Source organism: Taeniopygia guttata, chromosome 2 (genome assembly GCF_048771995.1).
Source record: "Taeniopygia guttata chromosome 2, bTaeGut7.mat, whole genome shotgun sequence".
Taxonomy (NCBI): Eukaryota; Metazoa; Chordata; class Aves; order Passeriformes; family Estrildidae; genus Taeniopygia; species Taeniopygia guttata.
Window position 1 is genome coordinate 152,280,290 of NC_133026.1, and position 15,183 is coordinate 152,295,472.

Genomic DNA, 15,183 nt, shown 5'->3' on the forward strand with positions numbered 1-15,183 from the left:
CACCATTCAGTAGATCAAGACTTGGGAATTTCAGGGGAGAACTTTGCTTTCTGCTCTGGGAAATCTGTATTTGACATTCCTGCTCTTGCACAGGGAACCTGTGGTGGAGCAGGGACTAGACCCAAAGATTCCACCCTCCAGGTGAACACCACGTTGCTCTCCCCTTCTTCTTTCTTAAGCCTTTTGGGAGGTCTGAAAATCAAAGCAGCCCCACGTAAACAGCCCATACACAGCAGATAAACTGACCAGTCAACAGACCCAATCCTCAGCTGTAGTGATCTTGGAGGTGGTTTACTTCCTTGCTAGGAATATCTCAAGTGTGTAGCCAGGTGAGCTCAGAGCAAGGTATCTGGAATCTGTGCTCCAGTATAAACTTCAGTCATTTCAGGCTTGGTGCGTCAAAATACTGCTTGATTCAACTGACCATGTGTGTGGCTGTGGTATTAGTGACTGGGAGCAGTAGGATTGCCTAAATAGTTCCCTAAATCCCAAATGACCTGCCTGTGCCTTATGGCATTCGAAATCCTTGTGAAACGTGCTCCTCGTGCTGCAGTGGGAGTGCAGGCGGTTCCTGGACGCTGCTCTCTGTTCAGCTGCTGGGGCTGCTCTGGGAGCCAGGAGAGAGCCCTGTCTCCCTGCAGCCAGGAGAGAGCCCTGTCTCCCTGCAGCCAGGAGAGAGCCCTGTCTCCCTGCAGCCAGGAGAGAGCCCTGTCTCCCTGCAGCCAGGAGAGAGCCCTGTCTCCCTGCAGCCTGGAGAGAGCCCTGTCTCCCTGCAGCCAGGAGAGAGCCCTGTCTCCCTGCAGCCAGGAGAGAGCCCTGTCTCCCTGCAGCCAGGAGAGAGCCCTGTCTCCCTGCAGCCAGGAGAGAGCCCTGTCTCCCTGCAGCCAGGAGAGAGCCCTGGCTCCCTGCAGCCAGGAGAGAGCCCTGGCTCCCTGCAGCCAGGAGAGAGCCCTGGCTCCCTGCAGCCTGGAGAGAGCCCTGTCTCCCTGCAGCCTGGAATGGCTTTCTTTGCTCAGTGCCAGAGGTTGCTCTGGGAGCCAGGAGCTCCCTGTAGCCAGGAATGGTTTTCTTTGCTCAGTGTCTGTACACAGGAGGTTGACTGGAGCCTGACCCCGCCTGTGAGTGCTGTGGGAGTCAGGGAAGAGCTTTCCTGGAACGTGCAGATGCTATAACCTGATCCAGCTGGCCTCGCAGGGCGCTGCGATGTGATCGCAGTGTCTAACGTCATTCCCTGGCTGTTTCTGGTGCTTTTTGGCATGTGCCAGCTGCTGCTGGGCCCTGCTAGCCTTGCTTCCTGGATGTGCAGGGTGTCCCAGCCCCTGGGCTGTACAGACCTCCTCCAGCTGTAGAGTAACACTCGAGCTTTGTCTTGAGCTTTGTCTTCTCTCTTTCAGGCTCCTGTGGGCGAGTCTGGCACAGGAAATTCCCGGCGTGAATCCCCCTATTCTCCCAGTAATCCACAGGTGAGACTGCCCCCAGGACAGGTGATACGGGAAAGGCAGGGAGGTACTTCCAGGGGTAAGGGACAGAGGGAGCTGAGGGCAATTTCCATCCTGGAGTGACCCTGTCAGGGTGGAGGGGATCCATCACAGAAGGCAGCCAGAGAACAAGCGAACAGCTCCCTCCTTCAGAATGTCCTGGAGAGCCAGAAGGGTAATTAGCTGGTCAAAAATGAGCTCTGAGGGGCAGCTTAATTGCAGGGTGATGAGAAGGGGCTGCAACATGTAGTTGTGAGTTTTTTTGGAACGGTCTTTTGGAACCAGTGCCTTGTACAGAGATTCTTTAATTCTGGCAACTGATATGTGGTAAGAAAAGGAGGAGTCAGGATTTGGGTCTGTAAAGCAGGGCTGCCCAGGCTTGCAGAGGGTGCCTGGTTCTCTTTGTGAGCCTGGAGGTGACCCAGAGCTGCTGGGCAGGAGGTGGAAGGATCCTGCTGCAGCCAGTTCTGGGTGACCCTGCCCTCAGGGAGTAATTCGCTGCAGCTCCTTGCTAGAGGCTTTCCCTCTGCAATGGGAAGTGTCTTTGTTTTTGTAATTTCTGATTATTTTTTTCTTTATAAACATTACCTCTTATCCCTTGACATTCGTATTCCTTATTTATCTCTGAACTTTGCAATATCTGAGCCTTTGATCTCCCTGTCCATCCCACGGCAGGAGGTGTCACAGCTCAGTTGAGCCTTTTGAGGTTAAATAAACTTAAAGAGATTTTTAAATTTTCCCTTTACAGTCGTTGCCCATTACTGGGTTTTATACTGGGGGCTGGAATGAATTGCCAGTTGTTCTTTTTTTCTGTGTCCTTGGTCATTTGGGGTCTGTTGGTTCCTTTTGGAGTCCAGCTGTTCTCCAGCTGCTCTCCCCACAGCTCTGGCACTTCCCTGCTCTTCAGCGACCCATTTCAGCTCTTGGAGCTGGACTGGAGCTCTGGAGATGAACAGTCACTGGGGGTGAGGTGGCTGCTGCGACAGGCTGAGGAGCAGGGTCAGGCCCTGCAGGAAGCAGTAGGAGCAGCACTTCAGTCCAGCCTCTGTTCCTTCTCAGCCTGTGCCACATCTCCCTCAGTTTTGGATCATTTACAATTGAGTGCTCATCAGGAACCTAGCACAATTAGAAGACAGTGCTGTGGCTGAGCTATTCCAATGCACTTTGTTCCAGCTGTGTTTCCCTATTTACATTTCTGACAGCAGCTGTGTTATTTGTAAGTTTTCATTTTAGCACAAGTGCCAATTTTCTTTATTTCTTTGAGATCAGTTTTCACAGAATCCCAGGATGGTTTGGGTGGGAAGAGACCTTTAAGATAATTTCATTCCAGCCCCCTGCCATGGGCAGGGGCACTTTCCACTGTTCCAGGGTGCTCCAAGCCCTGTCCAGCCTGGCCTTGGACACTTCCAGGGATGGGGCAGCCACAGCTTCTCTGGGCAACCTGTGTCAGGGCCTCCCCACTCTTGAAGGAAAACATTTCTTCCCAAAATCTCATCTAACCCTGCCTCTGGCCATGGGAAGCCATTCGCCCCTGTCCTGTCCCTCCAGGCTCTTGTCCAAGGTCCCTCCCCAGCTCTCTTGGAGCCCTTTAAGACAGTAAAATGGCCTCTAAGGTCTCCCTGCAGGTTTCTCTTCTCCAGGCTGAGCAGTCCCATCCCACAGCTTTCCTGTTCTAGGGATTCAGGAGTCTTGACTTTCAGGTTGTTGCTCCAGAGCAGAAGTTCTGAGGAATTTTGTCTCTTACTCTCTGGCTCCATCTATTTTTTAATGTTTGTTCTTTTGTTTCAACATCTTGTAGTCCAGGCAGAACGGATTGGCTTATTTCAGAGACTTCCTTGAGGGAAATGGAATCCTTTGTCCTGAGTGGGCACTGCGGGGGTCGTGCCTGGCCTGGAGCCGTGCCCAGGGGTGGGGGAGGCAGGAGGTGCCTGTGGTGGGTCTGTGTGTGCCAGGCAGGGCAGGGGGCTCCCCCGTGCTGGGGACCCACCAGCTGCGGCCGCTGCAGCCTCTCTGCTCCTCTCCGGTGGAAAACCCAGTCTCTCCATTTTCTCTCCCGTTCTCTCCCCTGCTGATGCCCGTCCCTACAGGTGCCCACAGCCCCCCGGGCCCCTCACCTGGCCGGCAGGGAGACGCGCTTTGTAAGTGCTGCTGGTGTGCGGTGTGCGCTCTGCCCGCTGCTCCTCCTGCTGCCCGCTGCTCTGCGCTGGCCCCACAGGGGCCTGGCATCCCCATGGCATCCCCACGGGGGCCTGGCATCCCCACGGAGGGTCTGGCATCCTCACGGGATCCCCATGGTGGCCTGGCATCCCCATGGGGACCTGGCATCCCCACAGGATCCACACCAGGGGCCTGGAATCCCCATGGCATCCCCACGGGGGCTCGGCATCCCCACAGAGGGTCTGGCATCCCCACGGGATCCCCATGGTGGCCTGGCATCCCCATGGGATTTCCACAGGGGCCTGGCATCCCCATGGGGACCTGGCATCCCCACAGGATCCACACGAGGGGCCTGGCATCCCCATGGCATCCCCACCGGGGCCCGGCATCCTCACGGGAGCTTGGCATTCCCATGGGATCCTCACGGGAGCTTGGCATCCCCATGGGATCCTCACAGGAGCTTGGCATCCCCATGGCATCCCCCCAGGGGCCCGGCATCCTCACGGGAGCTTGGCATTCCCATGGGATCCTCACGGGAGCTTGGCATCCACACAGGTGCCTGGCATCCCCTCGGGGGCCTGGCATCCCCTGGGGCTCTCCCGAGGGAGCAGCACCCCAGTGGCACCCAAGGCACGAGGGGCTGCTCCCTGCCAGCTGTTGCTGTGGTGGCACCGTGAGTGCTTGGGGAGGAGCTGCAGGGGGACGGCTTTGCTCGGGCTGGGGCAAGTGTGGAGGGTGGGGACGTGCCCAAGGAATGTGCCACGGGCCAGAGCAGGGGATGTGCTCAGGAGCAGAGGATACACCCAGGGAATGTGCCCAGGGACCAGGGCCTGGGGATGTGAGCAGGAGACAGGAGTAGGGACTGTGACACTGGGCCAGGACCTGGAGGTGTGCCCAGGGACCAGGAGCAGGGGCTGTGCCCACAGGCCAGGACTGTGCCGGAGTTGGGGTCAGAGTTTGGAGACGGGCAGAGGGCTGTGAGGGCCTCCTCATACAGCACAGGGGCTGGGAGAGGCTCATGCAGGTAGGCTCTGGCCTCTCCTCCCTTGAAGAGGCAGGTCCTGGGGGGTGGGGGTTCTGTGGGACCTGGAGCTCCCCACACAGGGTGGGCAGGGGGAAACTAAAGGCTTTCAGACTCCAGATTTACCCTTGTATTTCTGTTTGCAGGCTTCCATTAATTTCATTACATCGCAGGATGACAGTAAATCAGTGAGTACAGCTGCCATGAGACCTGACTGTGGTGTCCCTGTGCATCCCCAGCACATGGAGCTTGTTTCTTCCCCCTTTTGGCTCCTATGCTGTCTCCTGCAGTCCTCCACTATGCCTCAAGTTTGTACAAATGCATCAGGTCTTAAATATGGTCCGTCTGAAAACCCAGCCTGTTTTTGCAGCTTTTATTCCTGTTTCCTCTCGCAGGTTCCCCTCCTGCAGGTTTTGCTGGCTTACCCAGTTCCTGCTGCCACTATCTCTAGTTGTAGGTGCTTTGTTCACTTTCACACAACATCCAGCAGTGATGGTGACATCTGGGAGAAGTTTTAGCCTGTTGCCTCTGCTGCAGTAACTGCATTTCTTGTCAGACTCGATCTGGTTCACTTCCATCCACAGTTTCTGCCAATTCCCGTTCTAGGCTGATGTTTCCCTCCTTCCATCCCTGGTGCTCACATTTTCCGAGCTTGGTTGCTCCTACCGTACCCTGCAAACTCTTGTAGCTGCTGCTGATATGGCAGGTGCTTCCTTTAGTCCTGGCCTTATCTGCAGTCCACTGGTCCTGTGTAACCCTTCCTTGGCTGAGTCTCTTCTGGTGTTGGCTCCAAGAACTCTCCCTGCCAGTCCTGCAGCTGGAGCAGGCAGCACAGCTGAGGAGAGAAGTGGGGGTGCATGGATTTGCATGGATTTGTTTATTCAGCTGCATGGCAGACACCTCACTGCCCTAACTGCTCATTTCTCTTCTCTTTCTCCCTGCCCCTTGTCCTGCTCTGCCTTCCTCACTGTCCCGGGCGCTGGCACGAGCAGACCAAGCCTGGCGTCATTCAGCCTCTCTCCCGCGTGCGACCAAGCGCTGCTGTGGCACACAGGGCCGAGGAAGGGGACAGCCCCAACCCCTTCCAGCAGCCCCAGCCCTGCTTCAGGACCCACAGCTCTGTAAGTGGCCAGGGTTCCCTCCCCAAAGCCCTGTGTCTGCCCCGGGGAGCTGCAGTGCCGTGCTGTGGGCAGGAGCCCTCCCAGAGCTCACTCTGGTTTGGGGACCACATGTGCCTGGTCACTCTGGTTTGGGGACCACATGTGCCTGGTCACTCTGGTTTGGGGACCACATGTGCCTGGTCACTCTGGTTTGGGGACCACATGTGCCTGGTCACTCTGGTTTGGGGACCACGTGCCTGGTCACTCTGGTTTGGGGACCACGTGCCTGGGCTGAGGCTGCTGCTGTCCATGCACCAGTCTGGGCTCCCCGAGAGGGACCCACACTGCTCACAAGCATGGCCACTGCATCCCTCTTACTTCTCTGGGCCTCCTCAGCTGCCCCACGTCTCCATGGCCCTGTCCCAGGAGGCAGCAGTGATGAAGCTTTTGTGGCCAAAATCCCCAGAGCAGATACAGGTTTAGAGCCATATTTGTGAGATGTTGAGTTCTGTGGAGACATAAATCTTACAGAACTGGGTTTATGTCTGGCACCTTGGAGCAAAAGCTGATACCATCCTGCTGATGGGTTTTATGGTTTGCAAATGATTGGTTTTGAAAGGTTTGTGTTCCTGGGACTGTTGATAGGAGAGAAAAATTCAGGTGTTTTGGTCTTTGTCATGATGGAAGACCTGTGTCCCTTCAAATTAAAAGTGGAAGGAATAGTGGAAGATGTCCCTGCCCATGACAGGGGAGAGGGACCAGATGGGCTTTCAGTCCCTTCCCACACAAACCATGCTGGCTGAGGTTCCATGAATCCAGCCCTTCTCTCCCTGCTGGAGCTGGTACAGTGTGATACCAAAGCAGAGACCTGATTTGCAGCAAACAGCTGTACAGAGTCCATGGCACCAGGGCACGGGTCACATTTCACAGGCTCTTCTGGTCTCACTGTGCTGTCCTTTAGCCCATGCAGAAGCATTGAAGGAATGTGTCTTTGTTTATGGAGTAAATAAGTTACTTTTTGTTTCTTTAAAAAGGAAAAAAATTCTCTTCAATTTGGTTAAAAGACACTTTATAGGACTTTTGAGACTTCACTTTAAACTTAAGGATAGTTAATTGGACAGAAGCAAAAAAGTTTCGCCTAAGTAATTTACTATAAAAAGAAGAGAACAAAAGAAGTACTGGCTTTTGTGATGTGTTTTAGTGGGGGCAAAAACCTCTTGCCCTAGCTCGGTTTTTCTCTGTAAAGAGCTTTTTTATTTTGCCTTTTAATAAAACTTTTTTTGTTTCCAAAACTGTCACAAGAGCCATCCTGCTACTTTTATGCCACCTGAGGTAGCTGAGCTATCAAGGGTATCATGTTTGTCTATGAGAGCCTGTAAGACCAAGCTCAAATAGATAAAACAGAGCATCATTAAACAGCATTGTTTAGCCCCAGTCCAGGACCAAGGAAAACCAGAAGGCACTGGTTTAGTGCAGCTGGAGGGTTGGAGGCATGAGCAGCTAAAGGGGATTTACTTTCCAGAAGGAAGGTTGTGGTGCCATTACCCCCCTACCCCTTCCATTTCTGTGGTGCTTTGAGCAGGTCACCCCAGTGCTGCAGGAGGGGTCACAGGGAAGGTGGGTGAGGAAGGGACCAGCAAAGACAGTGACCAGCAGTAGAAAGGTCCCTTCAGACCCCAGCGGATGTTTCCCAGTAAGTGTAATTCTGCAAAAGGATAATTTGAGATCAAAGGCAGATCTCCACATCTCAGATCTTGGAATCACAGGGTGCTTTGGGTTGAGAGGGACCTTAAAGACAGGGACACCTTCCACTGGAGGGACTCTTGTTTAGCCCTAAATAGAAGTAAATGTGTAACTGTCCTGTTCTAGCTCAAAAAACCCTGATTCAGGTTGGCACTTGCTGGTTGAATTGGGTGGAAATCCTCAAGGGCTGGGACAGCAGTGTGCCCTTGGCCAGAGGGTCTGTCACAATGTTCCCATCAGGTCACTGAAGATCTGTGCCACCAAAAGTGCCATTCCCTCAGCACCCATGGAACAGAATGGGCTGTGACCCTTGTGCTGCTGTGTACAGTGTCTGTGCAGTGCTCTGCTCCTGGTGGTCCTGCCCAGGGCTCAGCAGCAGCCTTCCCAAGGCTTACAGATTCCTTACGTGCTCCCTGACCTATTCCTTTCACATCCCACTCACCAGGCTCTGCGGGCCAAGCATTGGGCTGTGTGGGCTTGTCCACCCCACCTGTGCTCACCTTTGCCTCCTGTGTGTCCCTGCAGCCAAAGCCATCGCCGCCGTCGCCACCCTCCCCTGACGAGGTGCCCATCAACGTCAAGCAGGCCTACAAGACCTTCGCAGCAGTGCCCCTGTCCCAGCCCCTGCTGGGGACACAGGTAACCACTGCTGGTGTCACCAGCACAGGGCTGAGCGGGCCAGAGGGGATGTGTGTGCTCCAGAGACAGCTGCTGTGCAGGAGGGACACGGCGGGGTCCTGGGAGTCCTGTGGGAGTGTTCATGGTGCAGATGTTCATCCTGCAGGGTCCTGTCTGTGTCAGGTCCTGTGAGTCCTGTGGGAGTGCTCATGGTGTACATGTTCGTCCTGCAGGGTCCTGTCTGCATCAGGTCCTCTTGGAGTGTGTTGGTGGTGCAGATGTTCATCCTGGCAGAGCCCTGAGTGTGTCAGGTCCTCTTGGAGTGTGTTCATGGTGCAGATGTTCATCCTGCAGGGTCCTGAGTGTGTCAGGTCCTGTTGGAGTGTGTTGGTGGTGCAGATGTTCATCCTGTAGGGTCCTGTCTGCATCAGGTCCTCTTGGAATGTGTTCATGGTGCAGATGTTCATCCTGGCAGGGTCCTGAGTGTGTCAGGTCCTCTTGGAGTGTGTTGGTGGTGCAGGTGTTCATTCTGGCAGGGTCCTGTCTGTGTCAGGTCCTCTTGGAGTGTGTTGGTGGTGCAGGTGTTCATTCTGGCAGGGTCCTGTCTGTGTCAGGTCCTCTTGGAGTGTGTTCATGGTGCAGATGTTCGTCCTGGCAGGGTCCTGTCTGTGTCAGGTCTTCTTGAAGTGTGTTGGTGGTGCAGATGTTCATCCTGGAAGAGCCCTGAGTGTGTCAGGTCCTCTTGGAGTGTGTTCATGGTGCAGATGTTCGTCCTGGCAGGGCCCTGAGTATGTCAGGTCCTCTTGGAGTGTGTTCATGGTGTACCTGTTCATCCTGCAGGATCCTGTCTGTGTCAGGTCCTGGAAGCTCATGGAGTCTCACACATTGTCGTTCTCCCTGGACACTGGGATACTGATGTACAACCATGCAAAGGAACTCTGAAATTCCAGACTCCAGGGCCCAGCTAAACCTGTGCTGACATATTTTTGAATAGATTTTGGTCTTCATTGTGACTCTTCATTTCCCCTGCCATCTAGATGAATCCTGGAACAGTCCAGGCTAGCTGAAGCCTTGGAGGTCATTGCCTCAGTTTCCCCTGCAAAACAGGGCAGCCTTGGCTGTTAGAATCTGAGAATCCTGGAACATCCTGAGTTGGAAGGGACCCACAAGGATCATTGGGTCCAGCTCAGGACACACCCAAGAATCCCACCATGGACCTAAGAGCATTGGTCAACTGTCTCCAGAGCTGTAGGAGGTTGCTCAGGCAGATCCACTCAAGTTCTGAATTCTGAGTTCATTTTTGGAGTGTATTTGGATAAAGCCAGAGATCATCTTCTTGCTCTCTCTTTGTGGGTCATTTCAAGTTTGTCTTATTGTAAAACTTCCTTCTTTTCCATAACTGGTTTGCAGTTCTCAGTTTACCCCTATGGTTCCTGGTTAACAGACAGATATTGTGGATCAGTTTCCTCCCCCTGTAGTTCTGTTCATCCAATATTCTGTTATGCATCCCAGCAAATACAGATTTCATTCTTTCTGATGGCATCTTTGCTTCTTCAGAGTAAATTTTGGGTGGTTTTGTCTTTGCTGTAAACAAAGTGTGAATGGGCTCCTGCCAGCTCCTGTGAACCGCCTCCAGCCCTGGCTCAGCCCCTGCTCCTGTTTGGTGCCTGTTTCCCACATCTTTCGGTTTCTGCCCTTTCTGAAGTTGTCACACCTGGTTCTGTTTAACCCTCAGTTTAACGTAAATCCTCATTCCTGACGATTGCTAAACCTTGTTAAATCTGTGTGAATTCTGGGACAGTCTGGGGACATCTGTCAGCTCCTCTGGCCTTGGGGCACATGGCTGGAACCTCTCCTTTTAGAACATGCTTGTTTCTCTCTGTTCTTAGGAATTGTCTGGGCATAGCAGCACAGAAAACACCAAACTGGCCTCAGAGGTGAGTTCTGGGGCTGGAAGAAAGGTGGGAGTCAGGGGGTATGGATGGGGAGAGGGGGTCCTGGTGTGGGAGGGCTGGGGAGGAGGGCATGGGGCAGAGCTGGCAGAGCAAGGGTTGGGGTGGCATGGGGAGGGTGCCCATGGCCCGTGGGCAGTGCTGTGGCTGGGTGGCCCATGGTGTGGCTGGGTGGCCCATGGTGTGGCTGGGTGGCCCATGGTGTGGCTGGGTGGCCCATGGTGTGGCTGGGTGGCCCATGGTGTGGCTGGGTGGCCCATGGTATGGCTGGGTGGCCCATGGTGTGGCTGGGTGGCCCATGGTGTGGCTGGGTGGCCCATGGTGTGGCTGGGTGGCCCATGGTGTGGCTGGGTGGCCCATGGTGTGGCTGGGTGGCCCATGATGTGGCTGGTGGCCCGTGATGTGGCTGGGTGGCCCGTGGGCAGCGGTGTGGCTCTTGCAGGTGGCTGCACACAGCCCTGGGGGACAGCACAGCCCTGAGCAGAGGTCCTTCCGTGAAAGGCAGAAGTATTTTGAGATTGAGGTGAAGCAGCAGCACCTGGACAAGCCTCCCAAGCGTGTGTCCTTGGTGGGGGAGGATGACCTGAAGAAAATGAAAGAGGAGGAGGGTATGTAGGAACGCGTGCAGATCTTTGTCCTGTTGACTCATTTCCCACAGAAATGCAGCACTTCCAGAAGCCCATGGGTGGTTATTGTAAGGCCTGGGGATAATTTGAAGTAAGTGAATGCTGAAGAATTCTGTGGATGCTGCAGTGATACTTTCTGGGTTGGTGGAAGTGCTGTAGTTTCAAGTGTCCTGTATCATGGAATCACAGAATGGTTTGGGTTGGAGGGACTTTTAACCCACTCAGTGCCACCCCTGCCATGGGCAAGGACACCTTGCCTTAGACCAGTGGCTCCAAACCCCATCTAGTCTGGCCTGGAACATTTCCAGGGATGGGGCAGCCACAGCTGCTCTGGGCAACCTGTGCCACCACCCTCCTTGGGCAGGGTTCCTTCCCAAATCCCACCCACCCCTGCCCTCTGGCAGGGGGAAGCCATCCCCACTGTGTGGTCACTCCAGGCGGTGTCCACAGCCCCTCTCCAGGTCTCTTGGAGCCCCTCTGGGTGCTGCAGGGCTGCAGTGAGTTCTGCCTGCAGCCTCCTCTTCTCCAGGCTGAGCAGTTCAGCTCTCACAGAGCTCTCCCTCCAGAGCAGAGGGGTTCAGCCCCCAGAGCATCCCAGTGTCCCTACTCTGGGCTCTCTCCAGCAGCTCCGTGCCTGCAGCTGGCAAACACTTGAGTGACCTGCTAAAGCCACTGCAGACAGTGGGTCAGTGGCAGCTGCCAGGTGAGTTGCACCCTCACGCAGGACTGGCAGCAGAGCTCAGACCTCTCAGAGCTCACAGTGCTGCGTTAGGGTTGCACCAGGAGCTAAATTGCTGCTCTCCTTTTTGTGGTAATTTGCTCTTGCTTGAGAGTTCACAGAATTCACAGAATGACTAGGTTGGAAGAGACCTTAAAGATCACAGAGTCCAATCCACAGTTGCTTTAGGAGATGATAAGGAACAATGTGAAGTGGAAAAAAGCATTTTTACTGAGCTCTCCAGCCACTCTCCAAATCATACCTAGACCTGGCATTTGCTCTGGTTCAATTTCATGCCATTAATGGTTGCCCAGTGTTCCAGCCTGTCTGGACCCTCCTGTAAGGTTTCATGGCCCTTGAGAGAGTCACCAGCACCTCCCAGTTTGGCATCAGCAGCAGAGTGTTACTCGGGAGCATTCAGCTCCTGCAGCCAGATAAAATTACTAATAAAAATCTTGCCTAGATTTTCCTGAGGTCTGAGGAACACCCCTGGGCACTGGTGACCTGCAGGATACCTGCCCAGAGAGCTGCCTGCTCCTGTCTCCTCTGTCCCTGTGTGTTCAGCAGCAGAACTGTCCCCAGGGCCACTGCCACGTGTGAGGCACAACAGCAGCACCCAGGCCTTGGCTCCTTCAGGAGCCCACTGGGGAGATACAGACTCCCAGGGTTCTTCCCTCTGGGAAAAGGGCAAGAGAGGCTGTGCCCAATTTCCAGTTTGGGCATGAGGACACTGGGAAATCTGCTGGGAATCTGCACACTGGGTGTCCAGGGATGGAAGTCTGGTGGATGAGGAAGGAGGGACTGAGGAAACTATGCAGAGTTGGTTTCATCTGAAGCACTGATGGAAGTGTGGAGGAACAGGGGTGTTCATGGAGAGGGGATGGACTGAAACTAGCCCAGACTTGCAGGGATGAGAAGCATAAGGACCTGCCCAGAGGTCCAATCTGGGGGGTTCAGTATCAGGACCAGAGATCCCATCCTGGGGGTTTCACTGTCAGGACCTGCCCAGAGGTCCCACCTGGGATCCAGCCAGTGCTCTCAGCTGGCTCCTGTCTCCCTGGCAGCCCGCAAGCTGCAGCAGCAGCGAGCCCTTCTGCTGGAGGAGGAAGCTGAGGAGGACGAGGAGGAGAGGCAGGTGCCTGAGGCCATGCAGTCCAGCATCATCATCGAGGGCGTGGAGTACAAGGTGGAGAGGCTGAATGGAAGGAGCAGCCTGGCTCCAGCAGCTCGGTAAGACAGCACCCTGGGCAGGCAGCCCTATTCACCCACAGGCCAGAGCTGTCCCAGGAGTTCTCAGGGGAGAGGGCTGGGCGAGATTTCTTCCTCAGCAGAGAAAAGGCCAAGTTCTGCACCTCACTCTTTTCAGGGAGCAGCTCCTTTGGCTGTGCCCCAGGTGTGGAGAGAGGTTGATTTTTAGAGACAGATGCTTCAAGATAAGCTGAATGATAAAGTGATGCTAAAACAGGTTTAGTGTTTTTTTAGGCCTTTGTTTCCCAGTTCTCTGGAACTTGGCCTCCAGGTTACCGTGATGGTTTTTTTCTAATTCTTTGGCATAGAACAGAGGAATGAGAAAAGGTTCTCAAAGGCTCCAGGTAAATTCAGAATGCACTGCAGTAAAGCTGAAGCTGTCCTTACCTGCCTTTGAAATCTTTGGGACAGTCTCCTCTCCACAAACACTTTTCAGCCGCAGTGGCAAAACACACCCTGGCACATGCAATCTCATTTCTCTCTGTTGTTTCTGCCCAGTCTCAGTGGAGGAGCTTCTCTCATAACGATGCCCTGAGACTTCCCCTGCCCCTCCAGAGCTGAGGCAGCTCCAAAGAAGAAAGCAGTCATACCCAGCTCCCTGGTTCTCTGGGAAGTCCCACTGGTCCCTCCTGTTCTCATCCTGAAACATGGGATGCTGAAGAACAGGAGGGTTGGATCCATCAGATGACTTTCAGTTGCTTATTATTTATGCTTGAATTCAGGGGAGGCAGTGGAAGAGACTGAAGTTGTGTGTCTTGAAATTATCTTTCTCATGCTGTAAGAGAAACTGAAATTTAATTAAATTAAACTTAGCAGTAAAAATCAGAGCTGAGTGTCACTATAAACTGAACAGCCCCAGCTCTCCCAGCCAGGTTCCAGTCCTCAGAGCAGCTCCATAGCCCATCTTGTGGAAGAACTTTTAACAATCAAACTAATCTGTTAAAGAATCAGGTGACAAGTATTTCCAAAGTGAATCTTTCTTGGTCTCCTCTGTTTGAAATCCTTTTGTGGCACATCTAACAAAGCCAAGTGTGAGGTCCTGGTTCCTGGCACTGAAGGGTAAGATGCAGAGTAAAAGAAAGCCCTACAAATATTTTTATTAGAAAAACTGAGGACAAACTTGTGTGTGTGTGCATGTTAGTGGCTGGCTGACCTCCAGCTGCAGGAAATGAGCTCTGATATCTGTGTGGATGTTCAGGAGTGTTCAGAGCAGTGGTCACGGAGGGCTGTGACTTGACCCTGGGGCAGTTGTTGCTTTCTGAGGGTGGACCTGTGCCACCCTTTGCTGGGTGTGCAGCTGTGGCGCTGCAGCTCACAGGGGTTTTTCTCCAGGCCCTTGGAGCTCAGTGAGAACAACAGCTCACAGAGGAATTCCCTGGAGGAGGGGATCAAGCCTGAGCACAGAACCAACTCCATGTCGGGGTGAGTGGGGCAGCTGGGGCAGGGGCTGGAGAGTCCCTCCCTTTTCAGCAGCCAGGGGCTGCAAAGGAGGGATTTAGGGGAGGAAGGGGAACTTATCAGAACCAACTTCATAGAATCCAGATGCGTTGGGTTGGAGGGACCTTCAGGACCCTCTGATTTCAACCCCCTGCACTTTGGGGGTTGCTCCAAGAATAGTCCAAGCCCCGTTGAGCCAGAAACTCCCTACAAGGAGCTTTCCTGTGTCCTCCCCATCCACAGCAGCCCATGCCAGCAGCACCGGGCAGGGGAGCAGAGCTGCCACTGCCTGGCAGGTGAGCTCCAGACGCCCCACAGCCTCCCTGTCACCTTCTCTCGGCAGGCTGAGCCCGGCGGACCCCGGCGCTCCCGTGCGCACGGCCAAGGCCGAGCGGCGGCACCAGGAGCGGCTGCGGATGCAGAGCCCCGAGCTGCTGGGCGGGCAGGACAAGGAGCTGTCCCCGGCAGAACGCCGGGCCCTGGAGGCCGAGAAACGCGCCATGTGGAGGGCAGCACGGTGAGCCAGAGCGGCACTGCCCCTTGTGGGACAGAGCAGGCAGTCCTGCACGGCTGGGAGTCAAAGGGAGTAAAAACAGGGAACGGGGATCCTGTCACACAGCAAAGGAGCAAAACCAGGGAATGGGGATCCTGTCACAGAGCAAAGGAGCAAAAACAGGGAACGGGGATCCTGTCACACAGCAAAGGAGTAAAACCAGGCAACGGGGATCCTGTCACAGAGCAGGGTGGTCCTGCATGGCTGGGAGTCAAAGGGAGTAAAACCAGGGAATGGGGATCCTGTCACACAGCAAAGGAGTAAAACCAGGCAACGGGGATCCTGTCACAGAGCAGGGTGGTCCTGCATGGCTGGGACCCACCGGGAGTAAAACCAGGGGACACGGATCCTGTCACAGAGCAGGGCAGCTCCTGCACGGCTGGGACTCAAAGGGAGTAAAACCAGGGAACGGGGATCCTGTCACACAGCAAAGGAGTAAAACCAGGGAATGGGGATCCTGTCACAGAGCGGGGTGGTCCTGCACGGCTGGGACTCAAAGGGAGTAAAACCAGGGAATAGAGGAACCCTTTCA

At 54.5% G+C, this 15,183-nt stretch overlaps 1 protein-coding gene across 28 annotated transcripts in view; it reads left to right on the plus strand.

The window, feature by feature from the left end:
• Positions 1-15,183, plus strand: part of SCRIB (scribble planar cell polarity protein) — a 104,722-nt gene that overhangs the window by 74,632 nt on the left and 14,907 nt on the right. For 16 of the 28 annotated variants that reach the window (XM_041714161.2, XM_041714164.2, XM_041714153.2 and 13 more), the window contains 10 exons: positions 1,395-1,463; positions 3,566-3,616; positions 4,803-4,844; positions 5,649-5,777; positions 8,025-8,138; positions 10,007-10,054; positions 10,512-10,677; positions 12,478-12,643; positions 13,994-14,083; positions 14,442-14,615. In XM_041714161.2, coding sequence (XP_041570095.2) covers positions 1,395-1,463; positions 3,566-3,616; positions 4,803-4,844; positions 5,649-5,777; positions 8,025-8,138; positions 10,007-10,054; positions 10,512-10,677; positions 12,478-12,643; positions 13,994-14,083; positions 14,442-14,615 — 1,049 coding nt within the window. Of the gene's footprint in view, positions 1-1,394; positions 1,464-3,565; positions 3,617-4,802; positions 4,845-5,648; positions 5,778-8,024; positions 8,139-10,006; positions 10,055-10,511; positions 10,678-12,477; positions 12,644-13,159; positions 13,930-13,993; positions 14,084-14,441; positions 14,616-15,183 lie in introns of those variants that run through there. The other 12 variants (XM_041714154.2, XM_041714167.2, XM_072925165.1 and 9 more) reach the window with 6 other exon arrangements.